General features: G+C 39.9%; 1 protein-coding gene across 6 annotated transcripts in view; it reads left to right on the top strand.

Annotated features, from left to right (window-relative positions):
- Window positions 1-8,143: 8,143 nt before the first annotated feature.
- The window catches only part of ACYP2 (acylphosphatase 2), a 179,021-nt gene continuing 164,717 nt past the window's right edge, over window positions 8,144-22,447 (top strand). For all 6 annotated transcript variants that reach the window (XM_061155441.1, XM_061155438.1, XM_061155437.1 and 3 more), the window contains exon 1: window positions 8,144-8,394. In XM_061155441.1, coding sequence (XP_061011424.1) covers window positions 8,253-8,394 — 142 coding nt within the window. In that variant the 5' untranslated portion in view covers window positions 8,144-8,252. The remainder of the gene's footprint in view (window positions 8,395-22,447) is intronic.

Below are 22,447 nucleotides of genomic sequence, written 5' to 3'. Positions count from 1 at the left end.
TCTGTAAGTCTGTGCCTGGGAGCTATTAGGAGGGGAAGGGTCTGTGTTGCCTAATTTTTTGAATTAGTGTCTTCTCCTTTCTCCTCTTCTTTGTCTTTGGCGCTATAGCACAGAGCCTGGGCACATTCTGTTTAAAACTTGCCTTTGCTATTTGTTGCCTTTGCAATGTGTCCAAGCAGCAGTATCTCTGATTAGTCCCCTCTTTAGCTAATCTTAACTTTATCCTTCCAATACTTAAGACCTCTAGATGCATATTTCATGTTTTCTAAAGCACATAGTGCTAAGCAAAATGATACTTTTCTATCGTTTTCTCACTTCTCCAATATGTTGTTTTGCATTTTATATAACTACTTCTTCTAGAAATGAATGGTTTCTGTAATACATTCTTTTCATTAATCGAGGTACGATTATATATTTAAATATCAATTTGTGCTTCTTTATCCAGTTAAGAAGGCCTTCCCTGGTGGCTCAATGATAAAGAATCTGCCTGCAATGTGGGAGATATGGGTTTAATCCCTGGGTCATGAAAATCCCCTGAAGTAGGAAATGGCAACCCACTCTAGTATTCTTGCCTGGAGAATTCCATGGACAGAGGAGCCTGGTGGGCTATAGTCCATGGGGTCACAAAGAGTAAGACATGACTGAATGACTAACACATCCAGTTAAGATCTGCTTTAATGCTTTGAAAATCAACTGCTTAATCCTTAGTGTGAGCATGACTTACACGCTCATCAAAAATTTAAATCATGTTCCATATACTGAAATACTTAAAAATATTTTTAAATCAATAATGCTGTTCATGCACTACAGTGAGAAATCATTTTGAAATGTTAATTATGTATATAACAAGATATTAAAATGAACTTTTGAAGAGTTAACTTTTTATTTTAGGACAGTTGTAAATTTCTAAAAGTATTATGAAGCTAGTACAGAGTTCCCCTAATACCCTACACACAGTTTCCCATTATTAATGTCATACATTAGGGTGGTACATTTTTTTGTCATAGTTACTGATGCCTTACTATTAACTAAAGTTCATCCTTTATTCAGATTTCCTCAGTTTTTACCTAAAATCCATTCTTCTGTTCCAGAACCCCACCCAGAATACACATTTAGTCATCATGTCTCCTGAGGTTCCTGTTATTGTTTCTCAGGACATCTTTGTTTTTCTTGATCTTGACAGTTTTGAGGATTATTTGTCACATATTTTGCAGAAGGAAAATGGATCCTTACCTTTTAAATTTTATTTTAAAACTTTACATAAAAATTTCAAATATAAGAAAATTAGAGAATAGTATAATAAATCCCCATGTACCCCTGACACAATTTCAATAACTATTATCAATATACTAAGCTCATTCTATCTACTCTATCCTACCCCCAACCCTGAGGGTTTTAAAGCAAGTCCCAAATATAGTTTCATAGATACTTCTAACACTTACATACCTCTAACAGATAAGGCCGTTAAAAAAAATATACCCACAACAAAGTTAAAAATAATTCTGTAATATTTAACAGTCAGCTTGTGCTCAAATTTCACCCAGTGGTCTCACAAATGTCTTAAACTTACAAATTCAAACGAAGATCCAAACAAAGTTTATACTGAATTCGGTTAATCTGAAAAAAGGACTTTTGTCTCAGTTTTACCTGAGACCTGAGACTTCAAACAAAACAATAGCACCACTTTATGAGGTGCTAAACTACCTCTGTTGTCCAAAAGGAGTGTTTAAAACTGATTTTAAGGTCCTGAGCCCAGCACCCTTCTCAGGCTCAAGAGGATTTCTTTGAGAAAAGTTTCAGGGAAGCTATGGTTTTTCCCTTTGCCCCTCTCCCACCACGGGAGAGAGAAATGGGGCATTTTCCCTTCACTGTATGCCTAGTGAGAGGGTCTTTAAAAGAACCACCTTGAGAGCTTGGCCTTTACTCCTTGAAGCTAGAATGGGCTGGCCAGACTTACAGAAAGTAAAGAGGCCAGGCTATGACCTGAATGATGCCTACCAAGTGAAGCAAAAAGAGATGGTTGAATTCACAGCAAACTGTGACTTCTATCAATAGTAGGACAGAGATATCAGTTCAGTTCAGTTGCTCAGTTGTGTCCAACTCTTTACGATTCTATGAGCAGTAGCATGCCAGGCTTCCCTGTCCATCACCAACTCCTGGAGCTTACTGAAGCTCATATTCATTGAGTCGGTGATGCCATCCAACCATTTCATTCTCTGTCATCCCCTTCCCCTCCTGCCTTCAATCTTTCCTAGCATCAGGGTCTTTTCCAATGAGTCAGTTCTTCACATCAGGTGGCCAAAGTATTGGAGCTTCAGCTTCAACATCAGTGCTTCCAATAAATACTCAGGACTGATTTCCTTTAGGATGGACTGACTGTATCTCCTTGCAGTCCAAGGAACTCTCAAGAGTCTTCTCCAACACCACCGTTCAAAAGCATCAGTTCTTCGGCACTCAGCTTTCTTTATAGTCCAACTCTCACAGTAGGGCAGAGATATGAGTCCTCATAATTAGATGTGATGGGAAGGCAGGGTCTGGTCTTGTGATTATTTTTAAAGAAATCCCTCCCATGCAGCCTTCTTCTACCTGGGGGCTAGTCTATCTCATAGAAAAGAGGATGGAGGTACAGCATTCAATACAGAGCTAGGATAGGGGTGTGAGTGAACAACTAAAGTGCAGGCACTGTCTATTAAGGGAACAAAACTCAGGAATTTCTCATGAAGAAAAGCTCTACCAGAGTCCCGCTACCAGAAAGGAGCTGCAAAAGAATTAATCAGTTTTGAATATTTACCAATCGTGGGGAGCCCCAAGTATCAACACCTACCTGTTCCTCCCGGTTCCCTCCAGTTCTCATCTAGGAAGAAGTAAGGTGAGGGGAGGAATCAACCACGCTTGAGTCTCCTACCCCTGCATCAGCAGTCCCAACCTGGGAGCAGAAAGCAGCTTTAAAGCAAAACGAACTCCTGAGTTTTGAATATCAAATTGGACTATGATAAAAATTATCAAGTGATAAAGAACATCACCAAGAAAAAGAAATGCAAAAAGGCATTTAGTTGCCTGTGGAGGCCTTACAAATAGCTGAGAAAAGAGAAGCTAAAGGCAAAGGAGAAAAGGAAAGATATACCCATCTGAATGCAGAGTTCCAAAGAATAGCAAGGAGAGCTAAGAAAGCCTTCCTTAGTGATCAATGCAAAGAAATAGAGGAAAACAATAGAATGGGAAAGACTAGAGATCTCTTCAAGAAAATTAGAGATACCAAGGGAACACGTCATGCAAAGATGGGTGCCACGAGGGAATCCTTCAAGAAGTTGAAGTTGAATGGTTCTATGAAGACCTACAAGATCTTGTACTAACACCCCAAAAAGATGTCCTTTTCATTATAGGGGACTGGAACGCAAAAGTAGGAAGTCAAGAAATACCTGGAGTAACAGGCAAATTTGGCCTTGGAGTACAAAATGAAGCAGGGCAAAGGCTAATAGAGTTTTGCCAAGAGAACATACTAGTCAGGAAACACCCTCTTCCTACAACACAGGAGAAGACTCTACACATGGACATCACCAGATGGTCAATACTGAAATCAGACTGATTATATTCTTTGCAGCCAAAGATGAAGAAGCTCTATACAGGCAGCAAAAACAAGATCGGGAGCTGACTGTGGCTCAGATCATGAACTCATTGCCAAATTCAGACTGAAATTGAAGAAAGTAGGGAAAACCACTAGACCATTCAGGTATGACCTAAATCAAATCCCTTATGATTATACAGTGGAAGTGAGAAATAGATTCAAGGGATTAGATCTGACAAATAGAGTGCCCGAAGAACTATGGATGGAGGTTTGTGATATTGTACAGGAGATAGGGAGCAAGACCATCCCCAAGAAAAAGAAATGCAAAAAGTCAAAATGGCTGTCTGAGGAGGCCTTAAAAATAGCTGTGAAAAGAAGAGAAATGAAAGGCAAAGAAGAAAAGGAAAGACATACCTATCTGAATGCAGTGTTCCAAAGAATAGCGATGAGAGAGAAGAAAGCCTTTCTCAGTGGTCAATGCAAAGAAATAGAGGAAAACAATAGAATGAGAAAGACTAGAGAACTCTTCAAGAAAATTGGAGATACCAAGAGAACATTTCATGCAAGGATGGGTATAATAAGGGACAGAAATGGTAGGGACCTAACAGAAGCAGAAGATATTAAGAAGAGGTGGCAGGAATACACAGAACTATACAAAAAGATCTTCATGACCCAGATAATCACGATGGTGTGATTATTCACCTGGAGCCAGATATCCTGGAATGCGAGGTCAAATGGGCCTTAGGAAGCATCACTACGAACAAAGCTAGTAGAGGTGATGGAATTCCAATTGAGCTATTTCCAATCTTAAAAGATGATGCTGTGAAAGTGCTACACTCAATATGCCAGCAAATTTGGAAAACTCAGCAGTGGCCACAGGACAGGAAAAGGTCAATTTTCATTCCAATCGCAAAGAAAGGCAATGCCAAAGAATGCTCAAACTATCACACAATTGCACTCATCTCACACGCTAGCAAAGTAATGTTCAAAATTCTCCAAGCCTGGCTTAAACAGTATGTGAACTGCGAACTTCCAGATGATCAAGCTGGATTTAGAAAAGGCAGAGGAATGAGAAATCAAATTGCCAACATCCGTTGGATCATTGAAAAAGCAAGAGAGTTCCAGAAAAACATCTACTTCTGCTTTATTGACTATGCCAAAGCCTTTGACTGTGTGGATCACAACAAACTGTGGAAAATTCTTCAAGAGATGGGAATACCAGACTACCTGACCTGCCTCAATTCATGTCCATTGAGTCGATAATGCCATCCAGTCATCTCATCCTGTCATCTCCTTCTCCTCTCACCTTCAATCTTTCCCAGCATGAGGGTGTTATTTCAAATGAGTCAGTTCTTCGCATCAGGTGGCCAAAGTATTGGAGTTTCAGCCTCAGCATCAGTCCTGCCAATGAATATTTAGGACTGATTTCCTTTAGGATGAACTGGTTGGATCTCCTTGCAGTCCAAGGAACTTTCAAGAGTCTTCTCCAACACCATAGTTCAAAAGCATCAATTCTTTGGTGCGAAGCTTTGTTTATAGTCCAATTCTCACATCCATACATGACGACTACTGGAAAATTACAAAAACATTTCAGGTTCCTCTGTCCTCCACTCTCTCCAGGAGTTTGCTCAAATTCATGTCCATTGAGTCAGTTAGTTTTATTTGGAATGCACTGTAGAGACGTTTGACATACGTCACTGAAAAGAATGACATGAGACCTATGTGATTCTAGGGTCTGCATGGATAAAGTAATTTTCATCGTCCCTGACATCAGTTATATCTCAATACCAAATTTCTGAGAAATCACTCTAGGAATCGCTCTCCACTGACTATTCTGACAAATTATAGTCATTTACAGGTGACACCTTCTCAGTTCAGATATCATTTGGACCCAGAGACTGTATTGTCTGTTCCTGTTTCACAGGTTCTGGGACCTGCTCATTTTTCACACCTGTATCACACAAGCAAGAGTTTCCTTTTCTATGTATTATGTTAAACGTGATCCTACATCACACACAAACTAAAGGGCTCAAGAAGGGAAGGCTATGACCAAGTTTTCAATTGAACTGGGAGTAACACAAAGCCTAGTTATTCCAAAGCTATTACTCAGGTTGCAAAATGAAAACTTTTTACCTAATTTAATCATGTATGTGAAGAGCTTGCTTACATTTGTTTGTATCAGAAGCCAAATAATCATATACTTACACAGTGTTGGCAATGATACGTTTCAGTTAGTACAGCCCTTTGAAAAATGATTTGGTAATGTGCATCAGGGATAATACATGCTTGTACCTTTTGAATTGGTATTTTAAATTTTACCCTAGATAATTTTTAAATATGGGGTAAAAAATTGTGTGCAGGAATATTTCCTTCACAGTATTTTTTAGGTAGTGAAAAATTAAGAGGCAGAGTATGTAACAACAGGCACTTAGTAGATGGTTATGCCTACTTAATAGAATATCATGAAATTACTAAAATATTAATTGGAAAAACTATAATATGGAAAAAGGAAGAATAAAAGTTGAATTTATACTATGATTTTAACTACTTAAAACACAAATATAAGAGAATATACAAAAATAATAAAAGTTGTGTTAGGGTTATGGATTTTTTCCTTCTATTTTTAAAATTTTTTCTAATTATGCACAAATGTTTTATTGTTTAAAGTTAGCTTAAGCATTAGCAACATTTGCTTAAAATTTTTATTCTTAGAATCACACATCATTGTCAATCCATGCTGAAATGGTACATAATTTCTGTTTACTAATGTTCAGCTGTTGGCAGACAAAGTCAATTTTTTAGCTAAGCAAATGTCAGTTGTTCCCACTGCACTTCTAAAATTACAATACAGCTATGAAATAATTGGCAGGGAAGGGTACTTTGGGATAAACATGGAGAAAAGTCAAAGATTAAGGAAAGGAAAATGTCCACCTTTCCAATCAGTGACAAAATCAGTAATAGGACTTCTTAGAATGCACAGTACTAGTGTGCAAGATAGCAAATAATTAGGATGAAATCTGGTAAGTACTTGCATAGGCCACTGAACAGGCTAGGGGAAGATTTGGGAACTAGAGTGGGTATTCTAGATAAAGTAGATCCAAGAGCAAAGGTTTTTTGTTTTTTCAAAAGTCAGAGTGTGTTCAGAGAGCAGAGTAATCCCAGTGTCCTTAAAATAGGCTACCTATAACCTGCAGGATTAAAGAATCAGCCCACAAGGCAGTAGAGGTGGGTTCCATCCCTGAGTCAGGAAGATTGCCCTGGAGAAGGAAATGGCAACCCACTCCAGTATTCTTGCCTGGGAAATCCTATTGACTAAGGAGACTGGCGGGCTACAGTCCATGTGGTTGCAAAAGAGTCTGACATGACTTAGTGACTAAACAGCAATAAAACCTACAGGATGGGTAGAAGCAGGTAATAAGAGATTAGTGGATGCTGAAGTTGTTCAGTCGCTAAGTCGTCTCTGACTTTTTTGCGAACCCATGAACTGTAGAACACCAGGCTCCTCTGTCCTTTACTCTCTCCTGGGTTTGCTCAAATTCATGTCCACTGAATGGGATGGTTTTATTTGGAATGCACTGTAGAGACGTTGAAGATTTCATGTTACTGAAAAGAATGACATGAGACCTACACTGATTCTAGGATCTGCATGGAATTAACTGAAAGGGAGATGAGAGGAAGAATAAGTTATGAGGACTCTGCAATAAACCATGATCTTAATTACATAAAATTACCTGGATTAGCACCCCCAGAATATATTTAAAATGGTTTAACCACGTTCTAACCAAGTTTTAGATAATTTGGGTACTAATAGAATTAGCACATAATGTTGAATCAGATTGCAAAAGATTGTTTTAACTCTTTGGCCAGATTCAACGTATTGAAACCAATAAATATGTTGAAAAGGCAAATTCTCAAAAGTAAAAGGATTTGTAATTCTAGAAGGCAGCAGATTATCAATAGCTGCATCCACATTCTGTGGAGTGGTGGGTTGCTTTAAGACATAACAGTCTCACGAGGAAGTAAAATTTTCTAAAGTATATACTGCTTTAACCTTCTAGGCAATTGGGGGTGTTGCTGAACAAAGACCTTAAAAAAGCTATACCCGTTAACAGCAGACAAGATTTTTTTGTTTAACGCGTTTAGATTTTTAAAGTTTCTTGTCCTAGAATATATCAGAATCCATTTAGAATACGGATTCAGGCCCAAAGCCTTCCTGACTTAATAGAGAAGCAGATGCTGTTGCCACCGTAAGAACGGCTCAAAATCACTCCCTAGATGTGGCAGTTACCTAAACGTTTAATAAAAATTTACTAACCAAGTACTCTGAATTACTGGGCTAGCAGATCCTTCATTTCGGAAGCAATCATTTTAGGGTACCAAACTACCCACGTCTGGGCCAAGCCTCCGGCTTTTGTTTACAGACACAGAGGAAGGAGCGCCGCGGTCCATTAAGTCGCAGGGCCGCGGAGCGGGCATCCCTCCTGGGAAGCGAGTCCGGTTCCCCCAGGAGGGAGGGGCTGGGAAAGGAGCCCTCCGGCCGCCGCGGGCCCAGCGGCCTCTGCCTTCCAGGCACCCCGAGCTGCCCTCGCTCCCATTCCCCGCCGTCTCATTTGCCACCTCCCAACGCGTGACCCCGGCGCGTCGCGTCCCGGGCCGGTGTCAGACGCGGGGTGCGCCAAGCGGTCCCATGTGCCCCCTCCCTCTCGCGGCCGCCGCAGTCACCGCGCCCCGAACCCCGCTCCGGCTCCTCGGCAGAGGGCTCGCCGCCGCCATGTCTACCGCCCGGCCACTCAAATCCGTGGACTACGAAGTGTTCGGGAGAGTGCAGGGTAGGGGACCGCCCTACAGCGGGAGGTCAAAGAGGTGTTGGGGAGGAAGAATAGAAAGCTGCGACAAGCACAGCCCATCTTTAGGAGCCCCTGCCCCGTTGTGGCTGGGACTTCCGCCCGGCCATGACACAGCAAGAGCGGGCGGGAAGGAGACCAAGGGAGCATGCGCAGGAGAGCTGGGGTGGCGGGGGAGGAGAGCGGAGACTCCTTAGGAGAAATGCTGGGAGAAGGAGGAACAGCCGGGCGCTGGGAGTGGGCCACCTAAGGGGGTGCAAGGGGGCCGCATCAAGAAGGCAGACTGAAGTGGGGGAGGAAAAGAGGAGGGTCTTGAACTAGTGATCCCCGTTACTTGCCACTGAAACTACTATGGTTGACTTGTTTCAGAATAGACTCCTAGATGGTGTTGGAGACTTCATTCTGTAGGAAGATAATACTTTTGCCAGTGTAGCTCCTAAAGGAATTATTAAGTTGTTATCTTCTTTTTGTTCCGTCATAAGTTTAAATCGTTGCAAAGGATGTAATGTCTGGCTTATAGTAACTACCATTATTTCAAAATTAAAATGTTAAAAATCACTGAAATTTATCCAGTGGAATATAAATATGGTGGTGATTTAATATTTGCCATCATTGGTTCAAAACAGAAAGTGTTGAGTCACTGAGCGGTTTTGGACTTCTTGGGACTCCATGGCCTGCAGCTTGCCAGACTTCCCTGTCTATCACCAACTCCTGGAACATGCTCAAACTCATGTCCATAGAGCTGGTGATGCCATCCAACCATCTCATCCTCTGTCATACCCCTCTCCTCCTGCCTTCAGTCCTTCCCAGCGTCAGAGTCTTTTCAAATGAGTGAGTTCTTTACATCGGGTGGCCAAAGTATTGGAGTTTCAGCTTCAGCATCAGTCCTTCCAATGAATATTCAGGACTGATTTCCTTTAGGATGGACTGGCTGGATATCCTTGCAGTCCAAGGGACTCTCAAGAGTCTTCTCCAACACCACAGTTCAAAAGCATCTATTCTTCCAGGCTCAGCTTTCTTTATAGTCCAACTCTCACATCCGTACATGACTACTGGAAAACCATAGCTTTGACTAGACTAGCTTTGTTGACAAAGTAATGTCTCTGCTTTTTATTATGCTGTGTAGGTTGGTCATAGCTTTTCTTCCAAAGAGCAAGTGTCTTTTAATTTCATGGCTGCAGTCACCATCTACAGTGATTTTGGAGCCCCCCAAAATAAAGTCTCTCACTCTTTCCTTACATTTGCCATGAAGTAATGGGACAGGATGCCATGATCTTCATTTTCTAAATGTTGAGTTTAAAGCCAACCTTTTCACTCTCCTTTTTCACTTTCATCAAGAGGCTCTTTAGTTCTTCTTCACTTTCTGCCATAAGGGTGGTGTCATCTGCATATCTGAGGTTATTGATATTTCTCCTGGCAACCTTGATTCCAGCTTGTGCTTCATCCAGCCCAGCATTTTGCATGATGTACTCTGCATGTAAGTTAAATAAGCAGAGTGACAATATACAGCCTTGATGTACTTCTTTCCCAATTTGGAACCAGTCTGTTGTCCCCAGTTCTAACTGTGCCCAGTTCTAACTGTTGCTTCTTGACCTGAATACACATTTCTCAGGAGATGGTATTCCCATCTCTTTTAAGAATTTTCCACATTTTGTTGTGATCCACACAGTCAAAGGCTTTGGCATAGTCAATAAGGCAGAAGTAGATGTTTTTCTGGAACTTTCCTGCTTTTTTGATGATCCAATGGATGTTCGCAATTTGATCTCTGGTTCCTCTGCCTTTTCTAAATCCAACTTGAATATCTGGAAGTTTACGGTTCACATACTGTTGAAGTCTGGCTTGGAGAATTTTGAGCATTACTTTGCTTGCAAGAGTGCAATTGTGTGGTAGTTTGAACATTATTTGGCATTGCCTTTCCTTGTGATTGGAATGCAAACTGACCTTTTCCAGTCCTGTGGCCACTGCTGAGTTTTCCAAATTTGCTGGCATATTGAGTGCAGCACTTTCACAGCATTGTCTTTGAGGATTTGGAATAGCTCAACTGGAATTCCATCACCTCCACTAACTTTGTTCATAGTGATGCTTCCTTCCTAAGGTCCACTTGACTTTGCATTCCAGGATGTCTGGCTCTAGGTGAGTGGTCACACCATCGTGGTTAACTGGGTCATGAAAATCTTTTTTGTATAGTTCTTCTGTGTATTCTTGCCATCTCTTCTTAATATCTTCTGCTTCTGTTAGGTCAATAACATTTCTGTCCTTTATTGTGCTAATCGTTGCATGAAATATTCCCTTGGCATCTCTAATTTTCTTGAAGAAATCTCTAGTCTTTCCTCATTCAGTTGTTTCCTCTATTTCTTTGCATTGATCACTGAGGAAGGCTTTCTTATCTCTCCTTGCTATTCTTTGGAACTCTGCTTTCAGATGGGTATATCTTTCCTGTTCTCCTTTGCCTTTAGCTTCTCTTCTTTTCTCAGCTATTTGTAGGGCCTCCTCAGACAACCATTTTTGCCTTCTGCATTTCTTTTTCTTGGGAATGGTCTTGATCCCTGCCTCCTGTACAATGTTGTGAACATCTGTCCATAGTTATTCAGTTACTCTGTCTATCAGGTCTAATTCCTTGAATCTATTTGTCACTTCCACTGTATAATCATAAGGGATTTGATTTAGGTCATACCTGAATGGTCTAGTGGTTTTCCCTATTTTCTTCAATTTAAGTCTGAATTTGGCAATAAGGAGTTCATGATCTAAGCCACAGTCAGCTCCTGGTCTTGTTTTTGCTGCCTGTATAGAGCTTCTTCATCTTTGGCTGCAAAGAATCAATCTGATTTCGGTATTGACCATCTGGTGATGTCTGTGTGTAGAGTCGTCTCTTGTGTTGTTGGAAGAAGCTGTTTGCTATGACCAGTGCATTCTCTTGGCAAAACTCTATTAGCCTCTGCCCTGCTTCATTTTGTACTCCAAGGCCAAATTTGCCTGTTCCTCCAGGTGTTTCTTGACTTCCTACTTTTGTATTCCAGTCCCCTATAATGAAAAAGACATCTTTTTTGGGGTGTTAATTCTAGAAGGTCTTGTTGGTCTTCAGAGAACCGTTCAACTTCAGCTTCTTCAGCATTACTGGTTGGGGCATAGACTTGGATTCCTGTGATATTAGATGGTTTGACTTGGAAAAGAACAGAGATCGTTCTGCCATTTTTGAGATTGCACCCAAGTTTGCATCATACTTTGCATCAAACAGAATTTTCTGTTTGAATTTGATTTCAATTTCCCCCACAGAATTTTACCTGAGTGTTATGCTTTAGTGGTTCCGATTGGTGACCTACTGAACTTTTCTGCAGTTTGTATGTACATATATATGTATGTATAATATATTTTCTTAATTTCCTTTGACCATAAAGCTCTATTCTTCTTCTTTTTTTTTTATTCTGGCTTAAGTTACTATTGTGACTCTTATCAGAATACATTTGATGAAAATAATATAAATATATTTAAAAATATGATAAACATTATTTAGAAGGTAAATTTGTTTGGAAATTTATTTCTTCGGGAGAAAGCTGGGGGTGTTTCATGAAACCTTGATTAGAGGGTTAAATTATCTTTGTATTTTGACACTTAGAGGTTTTTGCACCTTGGGGCAATGTACCTGAATAAGCTAAAGAATGGATGAAAGTATGTCTTTTGTAAAGAAATAGGCCCTTTTTTCAAATGGTAACTGGAAAGGTACATAGGAAAAGAAAATAAAGACAGACTACTGTTGTCTCCTCAAGACAGGTCAGTTTTAGGGGGGAAAATATATATAGGATAAAGAAATTGATTACTTAAAATTATTTATGCCTTGTACCCTTCATGCCTTAGCATGTCTTTGGTATACCCAGGGACATGGTAATCTACATTGAAAATGGACACAAAGAGTCATTGAAACACATAAAATATGACATAAAATATAAAAATGGTGACAAAGGTCACTTGACGAAGTATTTTGTTTACTAGACAGACATGGGAGTAGTTGAGTGTGTGTGTGCACACGCGCGTGTATGACATTTACTGAGAGTGTTCCATGTTCTGAGGATCCTACTGCATGTGGGCTCAGTCGTTTGTGTCTGACTCTTTGTGGCCCTGTGGACCACTGGCTGCCAGGCTGCTCTGTCCATTGGATTCTCCAGGCAAGAATACTGGAGTGGGTTGCCATGCCCTTCTCCAGAGGATCTTCCTGATCCAGGGATTGAACCTGAGTCTCTTAAATCACCTACATTGGCAGGTGGGTTCTTTACCACTAGCGCCACCTGGGAAGCCCCATACACAAACAGTCAGGTTTAAAAATCAGCTTTAGGGCAATAATCTCTGTTGTTTACAGTATATTAAATGGAAGAGAGTTGTTTTTCAGTCATTAAGTTGTGAAAGTACATGCATACTCTTGGCTTATCAAGGCCTAGTATGTGGGACAAACCCATAGTCACATATTTGCACATATATACACTGACATTTGCTGAGGATTTAGGATGTGCCAAGCTCTGTACTCATTTAATCCTCAACCCTGTGACCTCAACCAGCTTCCTCATTTAACAGAGAAATTAAGACATAGTGAAATAACTTTTCCAGGTTACAGGGAGTTAAGTGGTGGCAGTGGGGTTTGAACCGCAGCCAGAGCGCATGCTCTTAGTCACTATATCCTATTGCTCCTCCTCTCAATGCCCTTTCCGAATTTATTTTGCCTTCCTCCTAACCTACGCACTGAGCATGTACATAAACTGGTGTAGGACATTTGGACCTGGACATCTAGAGCATTCCAGATGACCCTAAGGATGTTTTTATGGTCATTTTGGCTCCAAGGACACTTGACCTGGTCAGTAAGCAGTCAGCTCAGTCACTGTTCCCAGCCTGTGTCTCTCTGCGTCTCACAGAACTGCTCACAGTGTTCTAGTGGCTTACCTAAGAAATAAATACAAACCAGTAGCTTTTTGCCCGAGTCATAATAATAGTGTAGAAATTATTGACAATAAATAATGAAAACTTAAAAAAATTAATTTATAATATAAAATGAAAAATAAAGAGATCTTTAAAAAGTGTAGGATAATAAAAATCTTAGTGAATACTGGCTTGTTAGAAATAATGGTTATGAAAGTAAATTTACCATGGAGGAAGATATAAGGACATATAATGTGAACAAAATATAGATTTATAAATTGTCATTAAAATATTTAAATGAAACTATTCTTAATGAAAATTGCTTAAATTATATAAAAATTAATATGGAAAAAATGGAAAATGTCCTGTCCTGATAGAAAATTGATCAATGAATTGAATTAGCTTGATGGAGTTTATGACAGAAAATACTTTCTAGCCAAAAAGGTATGCTGTAATATTTATATTTAGAATGTTTGAATTTAAATCATCCTTGGTGACAAAATGGTAGTCAAAATGTTTTAGGAGTCAAATATACTCTGCCTTGTTCTCAAATACACATACCCTAATTTGCAAACAGACTGCATTTCAAGAAGTAGTTTATAAGTTGATTGTTTGAAACTCAGGAAAATTATTTATGGAAATAATATTACAAATAGTCTGTTTATTTCTCAGACCCTTCTGCAAAGTCCACACATAGAGCTGTAGCCTTGTTGACAGAAATAATCAATAAGCAATCTATAATAGGAATAGGAAAGAGTTTTATTTCAGCCAAACTAAGGACTATAGCCTGGAAGATAGTCCCTCAGATAATTCTGAGGAACTGCTCTGGAGAAGCACGATTTCCAGCACAGTTTTATATCTTATCAAAGCAAAGAACATCTAACGAATTAGGGATTCATTCCTTCAAGATTTCAAAGAAATAGATTGGCATGTACACAGTGAGTCACTAACCTTAGCACCTGGGAAGAAAGTCTTATCATCGAAGGAGCACCAGCATTGGTGTCCCAGAAAGGGAGGGATTTAATCTTTAATTAATTTATTTATTATTTTTTGGCCACATTGTGTGGCATGCAGGATCTTAGTTCCCCAACCATGGATGTAACCCATGTCCCTTGCAGTGGAAGCGCAGAGTCTTAACCACTCGATGGACAAGGAAGTCCCTTAATCTTTATTTTTAACATGAATATACTTTACTTCTTGGTAATATGCCCTTTTATTTAATATACAGTGTATGTTTGATAAGCCACAAATAGGCTATTTTAGTTAGCATAGAAGTCAAGTTAACTCTTGGATGAGCCAGCATGACTTCCCCGTACTTCAGTATGTGGACATTTCTTCCATCAGGCTGCCGCTCCTCTCCATTGCTGCACTTCTATCCCTCCCCCCTCTGTTTTTAATAACAATTTTTTGTTGTTTTAGAGCAGTTTTAAAATTATAGAAAAGTTAGGAAGATACTACAGAGAATTCTAGTATACTCCACATCCAGTTTCCCCTATGGTAAACATCTTCCGCTGTATGGTACCTTTGTCAGAACTGGTGAGCCAACATTGATACATTATTTTTAACTGAAGTCTGTTTTCTGAAGTCCTCTTGGATTCAGGATTCATCTAGGCTATTACATTGTATTTAGTCATTTTGTCCTCTTAAGTTTCTTTCTGCTGTGATAGTTTCACAGACTTGCCTTGTTTTCCATGACCTTGGCGGTTTGGAGGAGTGGTTTGAAGCTAGGTACCTTGTAGAATGCTCCCAAACTGGGATTTGTCTAGTATTTTTGTTATAAGACCAAGGTTGTGGATTATCAGGAGGAAGACCGCAGAGGTAAAGGGCTTCTCTCTTCACACTGTATCAAATGTACACACTATCAACATGACTTAACCACTGTTGATGTTAACCTTGATCACCTGGCTGAGACAGTGTTTGTCCGCTCTTAAGTTACTCTTTTTTTCCACCTCCCTTTCTGTCCTTTACTTTAGCTCCACGTTCTCAAGAAGCTCCATGTTTTTTCCCATCAACTTCTGCTGCGTTGGGAGCTTTAGGATGAGGGACAAGGGGAGTAGGGGACTGATCAGTGTTTTTAGAGCATTCGTATCTATGGCATGGTTTATCATGTTCCTATACATAATTAGTTATAGAGAATAATATAATCTGTAACTTTGAAAGAGGAACTGATTAAGTAGTGTATATAGATGCTTTACCAATGCTCAGATGAATACTAACAACACTTGTAGAAGTGGATTGTGGCAATATGTTAGTTTGCCTGTACATTAGAAATTCAACAGTTCATTTTGATGGTGTTGACTCAGATTAGAATGGGAGTACCTTACTGGACTACAATAATAAATTTTCTTTAAGATTTCTTAAAATGAAAATTGAGATGAATTACTGAATAGTTTGGTTAGAAACCACATGATTCAGGTGTACATGATTTTCCTATGTAGATAGGTAGGTGGAAAAGATGGGTTTTAGAGGTTGAAAATTTTAATATACTAAAGTCAAGAAATGTGATTAATTATCTTTCTCATTTTTTTCCCTATAGCATTTCATTTGTAATTCTATTCTATTTCTTGTTTTTTACTTCTCCAAATCCATTCTTTTTTCAACTATACTTATTTGTATACACATATCTGTGTCTCTAACTTGACAATAAAGCTGCTGCTGCTGCTGCTGCTAAGTCGCTTCAGTTGTGTCTGACTCTGTGCGACCCGATAGACGGCAGCCCACCAGGCTCCTCTGTCCCTGGGATTCTCCAGGCAAGAATACTGGAGTGGGTTGCCATTTCCTTCTCCGAGACAATAAGGATGGCATTTTAAAGGTCAAGCTAGCTTGTTTTTATATCCCCTACAGGCTGTGCTTCTGATATGGGCTCCCATGTATCTCAAATTAAATTGAAGTGCTTGTGGATAGTTGGCTTAGAGAAGAAACAGTAGTATAATGGCTGTTTAGACTATTTGAAAGATGCCATGGTGTGTAGCTCCAGGGGACAGATCCTAGATGGATGGTGAAAGGTGGAGGTGAGGCAGAATTTTATTCCTTAGAAGAAAGACCTTTCTAACAGTTAAAGATGTTTAAAGTCATTAAGGGCTACTTTGTAAGGTAATGACTGGATGGCTTCCTGCATTCAAAATTGACACGTGCAGTCAAATCCCAGGATGAAGGGGGTACAGTTTAATATGAAAATGTGATTTTTCATGAAATGATGCTGATGTTTAAAATCCATCATATGGTTTCTTTAAATACTAATGCTTCTTTGTGGATTTAAAGTATGATTTGCTTTGCAAATCTTCACCTCAGAGTTCCTGCCTGACACATCTTTTCACAAAGCAAGGTCCAGTTGCAGCTGATTGAGCCTGGACTGAGTGGCATATTGTATCTGAGTCACTCATGACCGAAGCGGCTGGTGTCTGTCCCAGTTTCTAGAGCAGTGTGTCTGTAAAAATCCTGCATGTGTCACATCAGCTTCCCTTCTCTTTAGCAAGCAGGGTGGAAGCAGTGCAGAGAGGCCATGGAAGCTCATGGAAGCATCATCTCCAATACATGCCCAGTCCTGAGAGTGCTCAGTTCCAGCCAGTGCTGATCAACTGCAGAAAATCTGTGGTCACATTCACTTTTTTTCTATACGGACCTCCCTCTGTTACACAGTATGCTTCAAACTAGGGATCAGGATTTTCAGAAAGACTCTGGGAAAATTCCAAGTGTATTATAGAGCTTTGAACAGTTAGTTCCTGCATGGTTCACTGCTTCAGAAAGCTAATGGGCTGGAGGTCCCGACCCCTCCTGATACACATTCCTTCTAAGGCTTTAAAATAAGGGTTGTGGTTTAGGGGCCCAATAAACAACACCCTATCCATTATGTGAATTATTGACAAGTCCACTCCAGTATTCTTGCCCAGAGAGTTCCATGGACAGAGGAGCATGGTGGGCTGCAGTCCATAGGGTTGCATAGAGTTGGACGCTACTGAAACAACTTAGCTTGCACACACACACACACAGGACAATGAGTAAGGCAGAGTTTTGGGGATGTGGTGTCAGTCTTCAGCAAGTGAGCTTTATAATGATCTATACTGCAGAATTGAACACAGCACCCCAGACACCAACAGGGCTTCCTCTATGGGCAGAACAGAAGGGGTGATCCTTTGAGTAACTAGTTCCCAGAAAGAAAAGGAGGAAGCACCTGGCCTATGTATGCTTCTCCTTCCAAACTTACTCATTGGACTGCATGTCCCCAACAAGGAGTCAGGAACAGGTAAAGAGTGGCCAGGAGTGACACATGAATGGATATTTCTCCTCATTAAAGGAACTATTGCAAGGGCAAAGAAACTTTCTCCTCCAGAAATTAGCTATAAAATCTACAGCACACATGCTTGCTCAGTAGTTCGGTCATGTCTGACTCTTGGCAACCCCATGGTCTGTAGCCTGCCAGGCTCCTCTGTCCATAGAGTTTTCCAGGCAAGAATACTGGAGTGGGTTGCCATGCCCTCTTCCAAGGGATCCTCCCAACCCAGGGATTGAACCACATCTCTTGCATCTCCTGCTTTGGCAGGCGGATTCATTACCACCGAGTCACCTGGGAAGCACTTGCCGCTATTATCACTATGTAATTTGCAACATTTCCATCACCCCCCACCAAAGGATTCCTGCCCCCCAGTTCCCTTCATTCCCTACTCCTCACCTGCCCCATCCCTCAGGGATGTCACGGACAAGGTCTCTGTGATTTCTTTGGGCTTTCCCTCATGGTTTCTAGATGGCTGTTGTAGCTCCAGTCATTACATTCACCATATAGTCAGGAGGAGAAGATACAAAGATGGACCCCTGGCTGAGTCAGCCCCTGTCAATGAGCTTTCTTGAATGCTTCAGCTGATGTCTCAACATATATCTCATGGGCCCTCCCTCTTAGAAGGAAGATTGGGAAATCCAGAAGAGCATGTTGCTGCCCCAAAGTAACATAAGAATTTTGTTAGAAAAGAAGGGGAAAATGGATTTTGTGTAGGCAACTAACAGTGTCTGCCACAGATAGTCATATATTAATTACATTTAACAGCATAGTAATTACATTTGGTATTATTTTTCAAGTCTTGATGCAAAAGGACATATTTCAGAAAGCCTTTGATCTCCATGGTCTCAGTCTCAAAGCATTTCATTTATAACCAAGACAGCCTGAATTTCTGTTAAGTACATATTGAATCATTCATATATGATTTATCTCAGTCTTATGTTTTTTCAGTTGAATCACTACTTAAAGCAATGGGTAGATCCATCCTGGGTGTTCATTGGAAGGACTGATGTTAAAGCTGAAACTCCAATACTTTGGCCACCTGATGCAAAGAGCTGACTCGTTTGAAAAGACCCTGATGCTGGGAAAGATTGAGGGCAGGAGGAGAAGGGGACGACAGAAGATGAGATGGTTGGATGGCACCACCAACTCAATGGACATGGGTTTGGGTGGACTCTGGGAGTTGGTGATGGACAGGGAGGCATGGCGTGCTACAGTTCATGGGGTCGCAAAGAGTCGGACATGATTGAGCGACTGAACTGAACTGAACACATGTATTATCTACTCAATTTGTCAAGCAGTATGAACTTAGCCTACAATTAATTCTCTTAAATGTAAAGGACAGTCCTTTAGTTCTACTGTGTTAAGATTTGTTTAATAAATGTGTGTGTGCCCTTACCATTCATGGTTACAAATACAGTCACCATATCCTACTCTAGTTTCTTAGTCCCAAGTCCTTTAAGTTCTATAAGACAACTAATTAAAACATTTCTTTTTTCAATTTTTATGGTCATTAAGCTGTTATTTATAAGCAACATACTCATATTACTATTTCTTAATTTGTCAACTTAAGCATTAGTTAGGGACTTTTTGCTATCCTTTATAGTATATAGTATATAAATACACAGACACATACACCAAACACTCTATATTATCCTTTAGATAAAGTAATAAAGTTATACTAGAATCAACACAGAATTCTTATAATTTTTTCCAGCATCAAGTGCAGTAAATTTATCATCATCACTTTGAAGTGAAATTTAAATTCTAATCAATATAGTTGCATGTATATTTGCAATGTTAATAATAAATTATTACAGGACAATAAAACATTTCACTTAAATATTTATCAGCTGGTTGTTCTATCATTCAACAACCTTGTTGTTTTCATTTATTTAATAACTATGTGCAAAGGTCTGGTCTAGATGTTGGGGACACAGTGGTTAATGAGACAGAGAAAATTCGGCCCAAATATATTACAGTGTAGACAGGAAATTTAAAAAAGTAAACATCCATAATAATACCATATAGTAATTGGTGTTATGCGTATCCCAGAAATATATAGGGGTGCACTGCTGTTTTAGAGAAATTTGGTTAGGGAATATTTCTCTGTGGAGATGACATTGGTGCAGAGACATGAATGATGAGAAGGAGCCAGTTGTGAGGAGAACAGAGGGAAGACCATTTCAGGCAGAGGGAACAGTAAATGCAAAGGCTCTGAGGCAGGAATATGCTTGGCATTTTGAGGGGCACAAAGAAGAAAAATTTGGCTGCAATGGAATGAGCAAAGGAGAGTCCTAAGAGATGAGACAGAGATTAGAAAGGGACAGGAACCTGGAGGCTGTGGTAACCAGAGTATATTTTATGTGAGTGTAATAGGAACCCACCAGAGAGTTTTAAGGTATGGAAGAAGTGATTTCACTTAAGGAAAGAAAACCACTGTGGCTGCTTTATGGAGACTAGATTATAGGAGGGCAGAGCTAGATGTAAAGAGTCTAGTGAAGGGGGCCATTGCTGTGGGTCAGTAGAGAGATTAGGATAACTAGGACTAGGCTGTAAAGACATTATTATCCATTTTTCTAGAAACAGTCGAAACAGAACTTTTTTTTTTTTTTTTTTTTTTAGCAAGTCTTAAACGAAATTTGAGGCTAGAAATAATTGGTAAAATGAGTGCAATGACATGGTTTTGAATATTTTACCATGTATGGTATCCGAATAACCCATGATCTTGATTTTGGGACTTGGCACATGTTCTTCCATTTGTAATGTTATTCCTTTCTCATCAAACTAAATTTTACTCATCATCCAAGTCTCAATTCTAAGCATATTTTCAATAAGTCTTCTCTAAAATCACCCAAGGGTTGTCATTTGTTTGTCCTATGAACTCCCACTTGCATCCTGATTTATGCATTTTACAACTCATAATTGTTCTTTTTTTATTTATTAAAAATTTCCCCCCATTTTTATTGAAATATAATTGATAGTACTGTATACGTTTTTTGGGGGCTTCCCAGGTGGCTCAGTGGTAAAGAATCTGCCTGCCAATGCAGGAGACAGAGGTTCGATCCCTGGGTCAGAAAGATCCCCTGGAGAAGGAAATGGCAACCCACTTCAGTATTCTTATCTGGGAAATCCCATGGACAGAAGAGCCTGGCATGCTACAGTCCTTGGAGCTGCAAAGAGTCAGACATGATTCAGAGACTAAACAACAACTGTATAAGTTTAAGGTATACATCATAAAGATGTGACACATACATCATGAAATTATTATCATAGTAAGTTTAGTAGTGAATATCTATCATCTCATATAGGTGCATATATGAGATGCATCATCTCATAAATGAAAAAGATTTTTTGCCTTGTGGTGTGAGCTCTAAGGATTTACTCTCTTAATGACTTTCATATGTTAATTATATTTATCATGTTGTATATTATATCTCTAGTACTTAATTATTTTATAACTGAAAATTTGAATCTGTTTTTAACTACCTTTAACTACCTTTTAACCTTTTTTTACCTTTTAACTACCTTTTAACTACCGTTTTGTCTGTCTTCCCCACTAGACTGTAAGCTCCTAGATGCCAGGGACTCTTATTTACTCATCTCATTCTATGCATTTAGAATTAGACAATTAATGAATAGTAGTTAAGTGAATAATCAGAATGTCTAATAGTGTGCTTATTATGAGTTGCCGAATTCTTAGATTATTTATGTGAAACGACTATTTTATTAACAGACTAGAGTAGGTAATTTCCTTCACCTTGCACTGTGTTGGATAACTCTTAGGAAAATTCCTCAAACCCTGTCACATTAAGAACATGGCCTTTTTGTCATCTGTTTACAGATAGACGGTGGAATGGCTGCTGGGGATTCATAAATGTTGAAAGGATGTCGCTCTTCACCAGGAGCCGGGGTGGGATGGAGTGGGGCTTGGGAATGGGCAGCTTGTTGTTACTCCCTTTCTGGCAGCTCCTGTGTTTCTGGCAGTAGAGGTCAAGGGCCGAGTGGTAGATTATGCCTGCTCCGCTCCAACACCAAGGCCAGTTAGCGTACAGCACGGGGATTTCTTGCCTTTTCTTTGTCTGTAGTTTCTTTCATGTCGTGTTGCTGAATTGTGAAGTAGCTGAAGCAATATTGATATGCAGGTATGTGATTTATTACCAACACAAATTTGAACAACATTAGTGGGGAATGCATCAGATCTGCAGTACTCTGCGAAGTTGAAGATTCCTTACCTGCAATATAAATCCTTTTCAGGCCTTTCCCAGACCTTCCTTTAAGGTAGAGCTAACCTCTAAACTGTAGTGGGCAGAGGAATTACCTGGAGAGCATGTTAAAACTGGATTCCTGGATGCAACCTGCAGAGTTTCTGTTTTTTTCAGTTCTGGGGAGGAGCCTGAGAAAGTGATTTTTCTAAAAATCCTTCAGGTGATGCTATTGCCTCTGGTTCCTGGATCACTCTGAGTCGGAAAGAGCTGGACTGCGTTTCCAGCTTCTGTTTGCCTTAGTTGCGTGTGCTTTCTTTTCTTAGTGCTAACATCATTTGGGGCTGTTCACTGTGGAGAAACCCAAAAGGGATATGCACGATATGCTTGGACCCAAACCTTCAACTCTGCTCAGTCAGCATCTTCCGGGATCCCCTCTCTCTTAGGATACAATGACTGCATGCTCCTCCACAGTTCTGCCTGTTTTGTTTCTCTCTTCTACATGGTCTGGTTGACCAGAAGTTTCTCTTGGGTTTTTTACCCATTCATTTTAAATATATCTACTAACTTGTGTCTTTCCCTCCATCTATATAATAGATTGCTTTTCTGATTCTCTTTCAAATCAGTATTCCCCACTCATCATTCTTCCACATTTTATAGG

Source organism: Dama dama, chromosome 11 (assembly GCF_033118175.1).
Source record: "Dama dama isolate Ldn47 chromosome 11, ASM3311817v1, whole genome shotgun sequence".
In the NCBI taxonomy this organism is placed as follows: Eukaryota; Metazoa; Chordata; class Mammalia; order Artiodactyla; family Cervidae; genus Dama; species Dama dama.
The sequence above is the reverse complement of the archived record's forward strand: the minus strand, read 5'-3'. Positions and strand labels throughout refer to the sequence as shown.